At 38.9% G+C, this 12,428-nt stretch overlaps 1 protein-coding gene across 1 annotated transcript in view; it reads left to right on the top strand.

Annotated features, from left to right (window-relative positions):
• The first annotated feature begins 1,339 nt into the window (after positions 1 to 1,339).
• RAD54B (RAD54 homolog B) overlaps positions 1,340 to 12,428 on the top strand; it is a 97,102-nt gene continuing 86,013 nt past the window's right edge. Inside the window, exons 1-2 of the mRNA XM_024765416.1 lie at positions 1,340 to 1,455; positions 7,723 to 7,873. Coding sequence (XP_024621184.1) covers positions 7,739 to 7,873 — 135 coding nt within the window. The 5' untranslated portion in view covers positions 1,340 to 1,455; positions 7,723 to 7,738. The remainder of the gene's footprint in view (positions 1,456 to 7,722; positions 7,874 to 12,428) is intronic.

Here is a 12,428-nt window from a genome sequence, read left to right as displayed (position 1 = left end):
TTAAATAGCACCTATGCATGCTGATTCCTCTAAATTTCCAACCTAGACTTCTCCTGTGATGCCCCAGATTTGCATCTTGACATCTCCACCATTGCCTAGTAAGCACCCAGCAGGAACCACCTCACACAAAAGGGCCCACAACACAAAGGGGATGAGGAACCAAGCAGGAACCACCTCACACCAAAGGGCCCACATCACAAAGGGGATGAGGAACCCATTCCCTCCATGGTAACTACTCCTCTGATATTTTCTTTTTCTCAATAAATGGCAACTTCATGTTTCTAGTTTCTCAGGCCAAAAACCTTAGTCATTCTTATCTACTCTTTTTCTCTCACACTCTACCTCCGATCTGGCTTCTACCTTCAAAACATATCTTGACTCCAAATGTTACCGTCTCTGCTGCAGCCACCCGGGCTAAGCCACCATTGTTTCTTGTCTCAATTATGTAAATAGTCTTCTAACTCAGCTCAAAACCCTCCCATTTCAGAATAAAAGCCAGAGTTCTTATAATGGTCCACACGTTTCTACATGATTTTCCCCCTCGTTATCTCTTTGACCTCATCTACTACTCCCTGAACTCACTCTGCTTCAGCTACCACTTCCTGATTTTACCAAAATAAAGTCCAAAAAATTGCAACAATTTATTATATAAAAAAGATAGCTACTCTACTACAATTTGGTAAGATTTAATACTGTAATTCTTCACGTATTTTAGAGTTAATGTCTTTTGAAAATCATGCTAAATAATGAAAATTATTGTATTCACACGTTTTAAAGTGTTTTGTTCAAACCGGAATATTTTTCTACATATTAACAGACGGTGACCTGGTTTGGGGATACTTTTACATTAAAGGGCCCACGACCTATGTATTTCTAACTAGTCACCATATTAAAAGGTGTTGGACCAACTTTAAAACGTCAGTTCACTTATTTCAGCTGGGTACCTAAAAGGAACATATTAACAAAGTCGTTGAAATTCCCTCATTCCTAAAATGCGGCATAATTTAGGAGCTATATGGTAAAAATCCATTATATTTGTATATTTTTACAATGCAGACAGACCATCAAACTGCACGAACATATCCATGTAGATGTTCTCAGATTTAAGAAATATGCCTCATCTGTCTTAGGATGTGGTCTGTAGCCTCAGCATGAACATCATGCCTGACCGTAGGCAGCAAATAAATACTTTTTGAATTGAACCATAATCCCGAATCAAACTTGGCAGAGGTCAAGGAGAAACGCAAAAACACTTGCGCAGTGACGCGATAAGGTCGTCCAATCAGAGTCGAGCTGGACTGGGTTCTGCGGAAGGAAGGTAGTGCGCACGCGCGATGGGCTCGTCCACAATTGGCAGCGCCGAGGCGGGAACCTTGAGCTGCTCTGTCGTTGAGGGAGCGCTGTCTCCTCCGGTTCCTCCTGGCTGGTGGCGCAGCTTCCTTCGGATCCTCTCTGGTGCGTCCCTGGAGGGGGAGGCTTGTGAGGCTGCGACAGCCTGTAGGCTTGTGTGGGACAAAGAGGGGAGAGGCGCCGGAGTAGGCCTCCGACGGAGGAGGGAAGAAAGGCGGCGGAGCGCCTGCGGCCGCCTCCTGCGGGTCTGGGAGCGCGGAGGGGTCTCAAGTGTGAGGGGCGCCTTCGCTGCTGGCCGTGGGGTGGCTGGTGGCGGAGGGCGCGCCCTGGGGGTGTGTTTGTGGTGGGGAGGCCGACGCGAGAGGCGACTCCGGACGGTGGTGCTTCCGCGCCCGCACTGCTGTCAGCCCGCTCGGCTTCTGTGGCGCTTGGGTTTCTTTCCCCAGGACTAATCTCCACTCTCCTGCACTGTATTAATTAATAGTAACGGAAGATTTTTGTAGGCCGGTTTAGCGAGGCCACAAAATCAAAGGAGCGATTTAAGCCACGAAGTGAAATAACTGCTACCTAATGTAGTTAGAAGGCGAAAAGCAGAAACAGCAGGGGAGGTGCGTTGCTGGTTCTTGACTGTTTTATTTGCATTCTTGCGTCCTAGAGGTTTTTTTTTCATACTAGAGGTTTGATGGTTGCACCCCATCCCCCCTTCAAAGCCAAACCGAATCCACAGATTCTGGTCATAATCCCCTTTGTCGAACTTCATCCTTTGTTATCCCCCCTCGCGGAAACTTTGTTATCTCTGCTCTTATAGGACCTTATGTATGAAACATCTAATAATGATTATCATAGATAGTAATATTACAGGTAACATTGAGTGCTTACTGTGTGTCAGACTTTGTACTTTTAAGTATTTCATTTAATCCTCCCAACAATCTTATGAGTAATTATTGTTGTACCGCCTGTCATAGATGAGGAAAGGGAGACACAAAGAGGTTATGTAAACTGTGCAAGATCACATGCTTGGAAGTGTCAGTCCAGATTTATATTCAGGCATTTGCCTCCGAAACTGTATTCTTAATTATTACACAGTGCAGTGTATTAAATTGCCAAGTACTGTAGGCCTTGTGATGTATCATCAGCCTGGATTTGCCATTTTACTTGGGAGAACAGAAGCAGTAGGTGTTAAGGGTGTAAGAGATGTTGGAACATCACAGTAGGGCTGCCAAATGGGTGTTATTTTTAGGGCCTGGGAAGAGGGCTCAAATAGCACTAATTTAAGAAGTAATAATGATCCAGAAGCATTTAGGGGGAAATATACTGATGTCTGCAGTTTACTTTGAAATGCATCAACAAGTTAAATGGCTTGATGGATGCCTACGGTCATATATAAATGGCAGAGCTAGAAATCAAGCCAAGGCAGGCTGGCTCCAGAGTGTTTTCTTAACCACTGCCCTGTGCTGCTTCTCACATGCCTGCATACTCAAATTCATTATTATTTTCTTTAGTTTACAGGTTAAATAGAAGGGTTGAAAAATTAGACATTGTGTATTAGGTGTAGAAAAGTTTAAGGGTTTAAGGTAGTGATTCTTAGGATTTAGTGTTGAAAGAAGTTTTAGCAGCTAGTCTGTTCTCTTTATTTTATAAATGAGGAAGTTGATATACAGAGCATTTAAATAGCTTGCCCAAAGTTTCTAGTTACTGTATTTTTCTAGTGTTCCTCTTAAAAAGGTGTCAGTCTGCAGGCGGGTCTGACTAAATGTAGAGAATGGAACCTATTAAATTTCATGATGTGGACATCATGTTTTTTTTTAATTTTAAGTAATTAATATATTTTTATTTTTGGCTGTGTTGGGTCTTTGTTGCTGCGCGTGTTGCTAGGCACGCGGGCTTCAGTAGTTGTGGCACGCAGACTCAGTAGTTGTGGCTCGTGGACTCTAGAGAACAGGCTTAGTAGTTGTGGTGCACGGGCTTAGTTGCTCTGCAGCATGTGGGATCTTCCCGGACCAGGACTTGAACCTGTGTACCCTGCATTGGCAGGCAGATTCTTAACCACTGTGCCACCAGGGAAGTCCTCTGGTCTGTATTTTAATTGAGGTTTCTGTTTATTAATTCTTACACCACTACTAATCCCTCAAACTATATAAAGCCTGGTTATTTATCGAATACTCATGTATGTCATCATTTTTAAGTTGCTGTAATTGGGAAATGTCTAACCATCAGTGATGGCGTGTCACAGCTTAATTGGCTGCAGTTCTTTTTTTTTTTTGGTAGAAAATTGGAAATATGTAGGAAAGAACTCAGAAGAAAATAAAAAATCACTGGTAATTCTAACATCTAGACATAGTCAGTGTTAATGTTGTGGCATGTGTTTTTCTAGTCTTTTAAAAATCTTTATAGATGTGTAATTTACAGTTTATAATTCAATGCGTATACTTAGATGAGTTTTGACAAACTTGTAATCATACTACAATCTGATGCAGGTTATCTCAGTCACCCCGAAAAGTTCCTCATGCCCCTTTGCTTTCTAGTCTTTTAAAAAGTACAAACACACATACTATTTTTTTAAATAAAATTGGAATGATGCTGAACATGTTTGGTAGCCATTTGTGAAATTAAAACTTATTATTTTTAGAGCAGTTTTAGGCTTACAGCAAAGTTGAGGGGAAGGTGGAGATTTCCCATATCCCTGCCTTTCCTCATTATCAGCATCCCTCACCAGAATGGTACATTTTTTACAGTTGACACACATAAGCACCCAAAGTCCATAGTTTACAATAGTGTTCATTCTTGGCATTCTACATTCTGTGGATTTGGACAAATATATAATGACATGTATCCATCATTAGGGCATTATACAGAATATTTTCATTGCCTTAAAAAATTCTGTGCTCTGCCTTTGCATCCCTGCCGCTCCCCTAACCCTTGGCAACCACTGATCTTTTTAATGTCTCCATAGTTTTTCAGGATGTCACATTGTTGGAATCATACAGTATGTAGCCTTTTCAGATTGCTTCTTTAATTTAGTAATATGCATTTTTGGTTCCTCCATGTCTTTTCATGGCATGACAGCTTTTTTTTTTTAAAGTGTGGAATAACATGACATGGTCTGGATACACCACAGTTTATTTATCCATTCACCTACTGAAGCTTGGTTGCTTTCAAGTTTGGCAGTTATGAATAAAGTTGCTATAAATATTTGTATGCAAGTTTTTGTGAGGACATAAATTTTCAACTCTTTGTTGAAAGGAGTTATCCTATGTTAAAAGTATGTTCAGTTTTGCAAGAAAGTGCTAAAATGCTTTCCAGAATGGCTGCACCATTTTGCATTCCCACCAGCAATGAACAAAAATTCGTACTGCTCCACATCCTCACCAGCATTTGGTGTTGTCAGTGTTCTGGATTTTCTTCATTCTTGATGACATCTGATGTGGAGCATCTTTCCATGTACTTATTTGTTATCTGTATATCTTTTGTATGTCTTTTAAGGTCTTTGGCCCACTTTTTAACTGGGTTTTCTTATTGTTGAGTTTTAAGATTTCTTTGTATGTTTTGGATAATAGTCCTTTATCAGATGCACCTTTTGCAAATATTTTTTCCCAGTCTGTGGCTTGTCTTTTCATTCCCTTGACATTGCCTTTTTTCAGAGCAGAAGTTTTTAATTTTAATGAAGTCCAGATTATCAGTTATCGTCTTTCATGGATTGTGCCTTTGGTGTTGTAGTTAAAAAGTCATCACCATACCCAAGATCATCTGGCTTTTCTTCTATATTATCTTCTAGGAGTTTTATAGCTTTGCGTTTTACATGTAAGCCTCTGATTCATTTTGAGTTAATTTTTGTGAAGTGTGTAAATCTGTTTCTAGATTCATTTTCTTTGATGTGAATGTCCAGTTGTCTCAGCACCATTTGTGGAAGACACTGTCTTTGCTCCATTGTATTGCCTTTGCTCCTTTGTCAAAGACTGTCTTTATGTGGGTCTATTTCTGGCTCTCTATTTTATTCTATTGATTCATTTGTCTATTTCATCAATACCACACTGTCTTGATTACTGTAGCTATATGTTAAATCTTAAAGTCAGGTAGTGTCAGTTCTCTTTGTTCTCTTCTTTCCATATTGTGTTGGCTATTCGGGGTCATTTGCCTCTCCATATAAACTTTAGAATCAGTGTTTTGATAGCCACAAAATAACTTGCTGGGATTTTAGTTGGGATGGTATTAATCTATAAAGTTGAAAAGAACTGACATCTTAACAATATTTAGTCTTTCTATCCATGAACATGGAATATCTCTCCATTTATTTAGTTCTTTGATTTCGCTCAGCAGAGTTTTATAGTTTTTTCCCATATAGATCTTATACATGTTTTGTTAGATTACACTTAAGTGTTTCATTTTTATGGGGTGCTGATGTAAATGGTATTGTGTTTTTAATTTCAAATTCCACTTATTCATTGTTGGTATGTTGGAAGACAATTGACTTTTGGGTATTAACCTGGTATCTTGCAACCTTGCTAAAATTGCTTTCTGTAGCCATTTTTTATTTGATATATAAAAAACATTTCTCACATCATTAAACAGTCTTTTATTTTTTTAAATTTAAGGACTTATTTTTATTTTTAACTTGGAAGTATTTTTGATACCAGTTTTTATTATTTTTAAAATATTTATTTATTTATTTGGTTGCACTGGGTCTTAGTTGCGGCAGGTGGGCTCCTTAGTTGTGGCATGCAAACTCTTAGTTGCGGCATGATGTGGGATCTAGTTCCCTGACCGTCGATCGAACCTGGGCCCCCTGCATTGGGACCGCAGAGTCTTATCCACTGCACCACCAGGGAAGTCCCTAAACATTCTTTTAAAATGTGATTTTTTTCCCCCATTAATGGCTGTAGAATTATTTATATAACAAATACTGAATGCCTTCTTGTGTTGGTACTGGCAATATAGTGATGAATGGAATGTAAGACTTCATGCCTGATCCAGGAGTTTACAGCTTGGGTGAATTAATAGGTAGTTTCATTACAGTGTGAAAAGTGCTTGGGTAGTGCACACGTAGGAAGGGTCTCTAATCCAGTCTTTGAGCAGAGATGAAGAGGGCTCATAGTTAAGAGTCCTAAAGGATAAATTGGAATCAATCAGGCAAAGGAAAATGCTAAAGGCATTCCCAACACTGTATAGGGGAAAGTTTGTTCAAAGGCCTAGAGGAAAAGAGAACATGGCTTCCTTGGGAAACTGCAGTGCTACTCACCATTTTAGTGGTGTATGAAGAGAGTGTGTTCCATTTTGTGGATGTGACGTAACTTATTTGTCTAGTACCTTGTTATGGATCTTCAAATTTCCTTTTTTTTCTCTTACTATAAGTAATATTGGCATGATTACCCTTATACATAATTCTTTGAGTATATCTTTGGTAATTCCTTAGAGTAAATTCCCAGAAGTGGAATTTCTGGATTAAACAAATAATTTTGGTAGCCATGTACATCCTTGTTGATGCCATATCTTGTGTAGTGTTTTGTGAGATTACTTTGAATAAGAGTGCTTACTGCCGTCCATTGCAGAAGCCTGATGTGTGCATGTAATGTTCTTGCCTTTTATCTGTCTCACCTGTCCTGTCCTGGTGGAAATAATATTGAGCAAAAGTTTGGAAACCTGGTTCTAGTCTCTTGGTTTATATATTTAACATATCCCATGGTTTTAAAAGGAGATTGAACTGTAAATGTGTTCTTTTAATTGCCAGGATTTTATTCATTCATTCAAAAATATTCTTTAGTGATTATAATGTATCTGGCTTTGTGGTCGAAGCAGCTTACAGAGTGGTCGAATCCAGCTTACGTGGATATTTAACATATCCCATGGTTTTAAAAGGAGATTGAACTGTAAATGTGTTCTTTTAATTGCCAGGATTTTATTCATTCATTCAAAAATATTCTTTAGTGATTATAATGTATCTGGCTTTGTGGTCGAAGCAGCTTACAGAGTGGTGAAGAAAACAAGAATGATTGCTACCCTCATGCAGTTTATGGATTAATGGAATAGAAAAAAAGCAACATGTTGGATGTATGTCTGTGAATAATTATGTTTCTTTTGAAACTACTATCTAAATTGAGTTTAAGGCTATATAATCATTATCTAATCTATAGTTTTATCAGAATTGATACAATATATGCTCAGGTTTACACCATGTAATTTAAATCTTAAATATTTTTCAGAAGCCTTTTGTGATGGAAAATAAAATGCTACCAGCTGTTGAATTTGTTTCCTAAGGCTTTTTACAGGTTTATTCTCTTATATTTTTAAAGATGTCATGATTGTAGTGATGATATACTTGGAGGTGATTCTAATCTGACTTATGGTTAGATCATTTTTGTTTTGGGTATTTTTCAGGTTAATACTGCTGAATATGAGACGATCGGCAGCACCAAGTCAGTTGCAAGGGAATCCCTTCAAAAAGCCAAAATTTATACCGCCAGCAAGAAGTAATCCAAGTCCTAATGAAGAGGTTACAAAGCTGAATTCAGATGTAAAATTATCTGAGGTAAAAAAACAAAACAAAACAGGAAAGGAAGTATAATCTAGAGAAGCATGTATTTTTTAAAAAGTGCCATTTAAACAGGTAGTAATACTTAATGCCTGTATCTCTGATAAATTCTTCTAGAAACCTTAGAAATAATGACTAAATATATATATTTTAAAGGAATGACATAAAATAAACTTGGGTTAGGTCTGTAAAATAAACTTTTGTTAACAGTGAAAAATACCTCTGCAAGGGAAGGGGTGGAGATTCTTGTTAAAAAAAAAGTTGTTCTGATCAGTGTTCTTTTTAAAGGTAACACATAAATACGTGAAAACTTTAAGGCACTTTAAAGAGAAAACATATAAATAATGCTTTATATCACTGTTCTGGACACTCCCTTTCATTTATGCTTGTAAAAGTAAGTGCTCGAAACAGTCTTTTTTTTAAAACAAATCTACATTATTTATTTATTTGTTTGTTTGTTTATTTGGTTGCGTCAGGTCCTAGTTGCGGCACGCGGGATCTTCTTTGTGGCCTGTGGGGTCCTTTGCTGTGACAAGTGGGCGTCTCTCTAGTTGCGGCGTGAGGGCTCCAGGGTGCGCAGGCCCAGTTGTTGCAGCATGTGGGATCCCAGTTCCCTAACCAGGGATTGAACCCATGCTCCCTGCATTGGAAGGCGGACTCCCAGCCACTGGACCACCAGGGAAGTCCCGAAGCAGTCTTTTTTTAAAAATTTTAATAAATTTATTTGTTTTTTTTGATTGCGTTGGGTCTTCGTTGCTGTGCGCGGGCTTTCTCTAGTTGCGGCGAGCAGGGGCTACTCTTCATTGTGGTGTGCAGTCTTCTCATTGTGGTGGCTTCTTGTTGCGGAGCATGGGCTCTAGCCACACAGGCTTCAGTAGTTGTGGCTCACGGGCTCTAGAGTGCAGGCTCAGTAGTTGTGGCGCATGGGCTTAGTTGCTCCACGGCATGTGGGATCTTCCCAGACCAGGGATCAAACCCGTGTCCTCTGCACTGGTGGGCGGATTCTTAACCACTGTGCCACCAGAGAAGCCCCTGAAGCAGTCTTAATATATATTCTTTACTACTAAGATGAAGGATTGTTTTAGTCTTAGGTATATAGAAGTTATATAAAGGTTATATAGAGCATATATAAAATGGGCAGTCCACACTTCTGCTACACTACAGTTCTCTGATTCATTTATGTTATGGAGATTAAAGTCTACTAATATTTCTTCTATTTCTTTTTATTATGGTAAGATATGTATAACATAAAATTTGCCATTTTACCATTTTTAAGCATGCAGGTAGGTGGCATTAATTTCGTTCACACTGTTGTGCAAAAATCACCACTGTCTGTGTTCAAAACTTTTTCATTACTCTAAACAGAAACTTTGTAACCATTAGGCAATAATTCCCTGTTCTCCCCTCCGGTCATCACTATTCTACTTTCTGTCTCCATGGATTTGATTACCCTAGGTACCTCATATAAATGGAATCATAAATATTTGCCCTGTTGTCTCTGGCTTATTTCACTTAGCCTGATGTTTTCAGGATCATTCATGTTGTAGCAGGTATCAGAACATCAGTGCTTTGTATGGTTAAGTAGTATTCAGTTGTATATGTATATACTGTATTTTGTTTATTCACTCATTTATTGATAGATACTTGAGTTGTTTCCACTTTTTGGCTATTATGAATAATGCTGATGTGAACACTGGCATACAAGTTTCTGTTTGGGTACCTGTTTTCAGTTCTCTTGTGTATATACTTAGGAGTGGAATTGCTAGATCATATGGTGATTCTGTGTTTAGATTTTGAGGAACTACCAAATTGTTTCCATAGCTACTGAACCATTTTACATTCCCATCAGCAATGTATGAGGGTTCCAGTTTCTCCACATCCTCAGCAACACTGGTTATTTTCTGTTTTCATTGCTGTTGTTTTTTTTGTTTGTTTTGATTATGGCCATTCTTGTTGGTGTGAAGTGGCATTTCATTGTGGTCTTGATTTGCATTTTCCTAATGACTAGTAATGCTGAGCATCTTTTCATGTGCTTATTGACCATTTGCTTATCTTCTTTGGAGAAATATCTGTTCAAGTCCTTGGCTTTTAACTTGTGTTTTGTCTTTTTGTTGCTGAAAACATCTATTGATTTTTGACTCTGTGTTTTTTGGCCTGCATCTGTTTATTTTATCTTACACTCCTTTAGAATTCTGGCCACAATGTAAGGAGAAAACTATGTAAGCATAGTTTTTAATTTTAAATAAGGTTTCTTTTTGTACAAGCAGCTTTATTTAAATACAATTCACATACCTGTAGTCTACCTACTACAATTCAGTTGTCTTTAGTATGTTCAGAGTTGTGCAGTGCTCACCAAAAGAACATTTTTATCATTCCAGAAAGAGACCTCATACACATCAGCCCATCAAAATCCCCCAGCCCTTAGCAACCAGTAATCTACTTTCTGTTTCTATATATTTATCTATTATGAACATTTCATATAAATGGAATCACACATGTGGCCTTTTGTGACTCACTTTTTTCAGTTAGCATAGTGTTTTTCAAAAGACTCATCCACATTGTAGCATGTATCAGTAATTCATTTCTTTTTATTGCTGAATGTATTAGTTTTCTATTGCTGCTGTAACAGGTTACCAGAAATTTAGTGTCTTAAAACAATGCAAATGTGGGACTTCCCTGGTGGTCCAGTGGTTAAGATTCTGCCTTCCCATGCAAGAGACGTGGGTTCGATCTCTGGTCAGGGAACTAAGATCCCACATGCTGCAGGGCAACTAAGCTCACACACCACAACTACTGAGCCTGTGCTCTCTTGAACCCACACACCACAACTAGAGAGAAGCCCATGCGCTACAATGAAGAACCTGTGCACCACAACAAAAGGTTCTGTGTGCCGCAACTAAGAACCAATGCAGCCAAATAAATAAATATTAAAAAAAAAAGAAAATAATGCAAATGTATTATCTTACAGATCTGTAGGTCAGAAGCCCAACGTGGGTCTCACTGGGCTAAGATCAAGGTGTTGGCAGGGTTGCATTTATTTCTGGAGGTTTTAAGAATGTTTCCTGGGCTTCCCTGGTGGCGCAGTGGTTGAGAGTCCACCTGCCGATGCAGGGGACACAGGTTTGTGCCCCGGTCCGGGAAGATCCCACATGCTGTGGAGCGGCTGGGCCTGTGAGCCATGGCTGCTGAGCCTGCATGTCCAGAGCCTGTGCTCCATAATAGGAGAGGCCACAACAGTGAGAGGCCCACATACCGCAAAAAAAAAAAGAATGTTTCCTTTGCCTTTTCTAGGTTCTGCAGACCACCTACATTCCTTTGCTCATGGTCCCCTTCCTACGTTTTCAAAATTGGTAATGGTGGTTTGAGTTCTTATATTGCCATCATTTTGGTTCTCTGAAACTGGAACTCATTTGGTTAGATTGAGCCTGCCTGGATAATTCAGGACAATCTCTCTATTTCAAGGTCCTTAACCTTAATTGCATCTGCAAAGCGTCTTCTGCCACATAAGGTAACATATCCACAGGTTCTGGGAATTAGGGTGTGGACACCTTCTGGAGGCATTATTCTGCTTGCCACACTGAATACTATTTCATTTTATTAATATACCGTATTTTATTTTTCCATCTGTTGGTTGATGGGTGTTTGGTTTGTTTCCATTTAAAAAATTTTTTAGGTATTATGAATAATGCTGATGAATATTAGCGTATAAATTGTTGTGTAGACGTATTTTTTTTTGTTTTTGTTGTTTTTGCGGTATGTGGGCCTCTCACTGTTGTGGCCTCTCCAGTTGCGGAGCACAGGCTCCGGACGCGCAGGCTCAGCGGCCATGGCTCATGGGCCCAGCTGCTCCGCGGCATGTGGGATCTTCCCGGACCAGGGCACGAAGCCGTGTCCCCTGCATCGGCAGGCGGACTCTCAACCACTGCGCCACCAGGGAAGCCCCTAGATGTATGTTTTCATTTCTGTTGGGTGCATTTCTAGGAGTGGAATTGCTGGATCATATGATAATTCTGTGGTTAACCTTTTAATAAAATGCCAGACTCTTTTCCAAGGTGGCTGTACTGTTTCATTCCCACCATTAGTGTATGATGGTTTCAGTCCTCCACATCCTTGTCAATACTTATTATTATCTATTTGATTATAAACCATACTGTGGATGAAGTAATATCTCATTTGGGATTATGGTTTACATTTCCTTGATGGCTGATGTCATTGAGCATCTTTATATGTGCGTATCAGCCATTTGAATATCTTCTTTGGAGAACTGTCTATTCAGATCCTTTGTCCTTTTTTTAAGTTGGATTATTTGCTTTTTATTATAGAGTTGTAAGAGTTCTTTGTATATTCTAAACATAGGTCCGTTATCAGATATATGATTTGCAAATATTTTCACCCATTCTGTTTTTGCCTTTCACTTTCTTGATGGTTTCATTTGTAGCATAAAAGTTTAAAATTTTTACGAAGTCCAGTTTATCTGTTTTTTTTTTTTTTTGGTGTTGGTAGTACTTGTGGTTTTAGTGTTATATCTAAGAAGGTCATGAAGATTTACTAT

This window comes from Neophocaena asiaeorientalis, unplaced genomic scaffold (genome assembly GCF_003031525.2).
Source record: "Neophocaena asiaeorientalis asiaeorientalis breed wild unplaced genomic scaffold, Neophocaena_asiaeorientalis_V1.1 scaffold353, whole genome shotgun sequence".
Classification (NCBI taxonomy): Eukaryota; Metazoa; Chordata; class Mammalia; order Artiodactyla; family Phocoenidae; genus Neophocaena; species Neophocaena asiaeorientalis.
The sequence above is the reverse complement of the archived record's forward strand: the minus strand, read 5'-3'. Positions and strand labels throughout refer to the sequence as shown.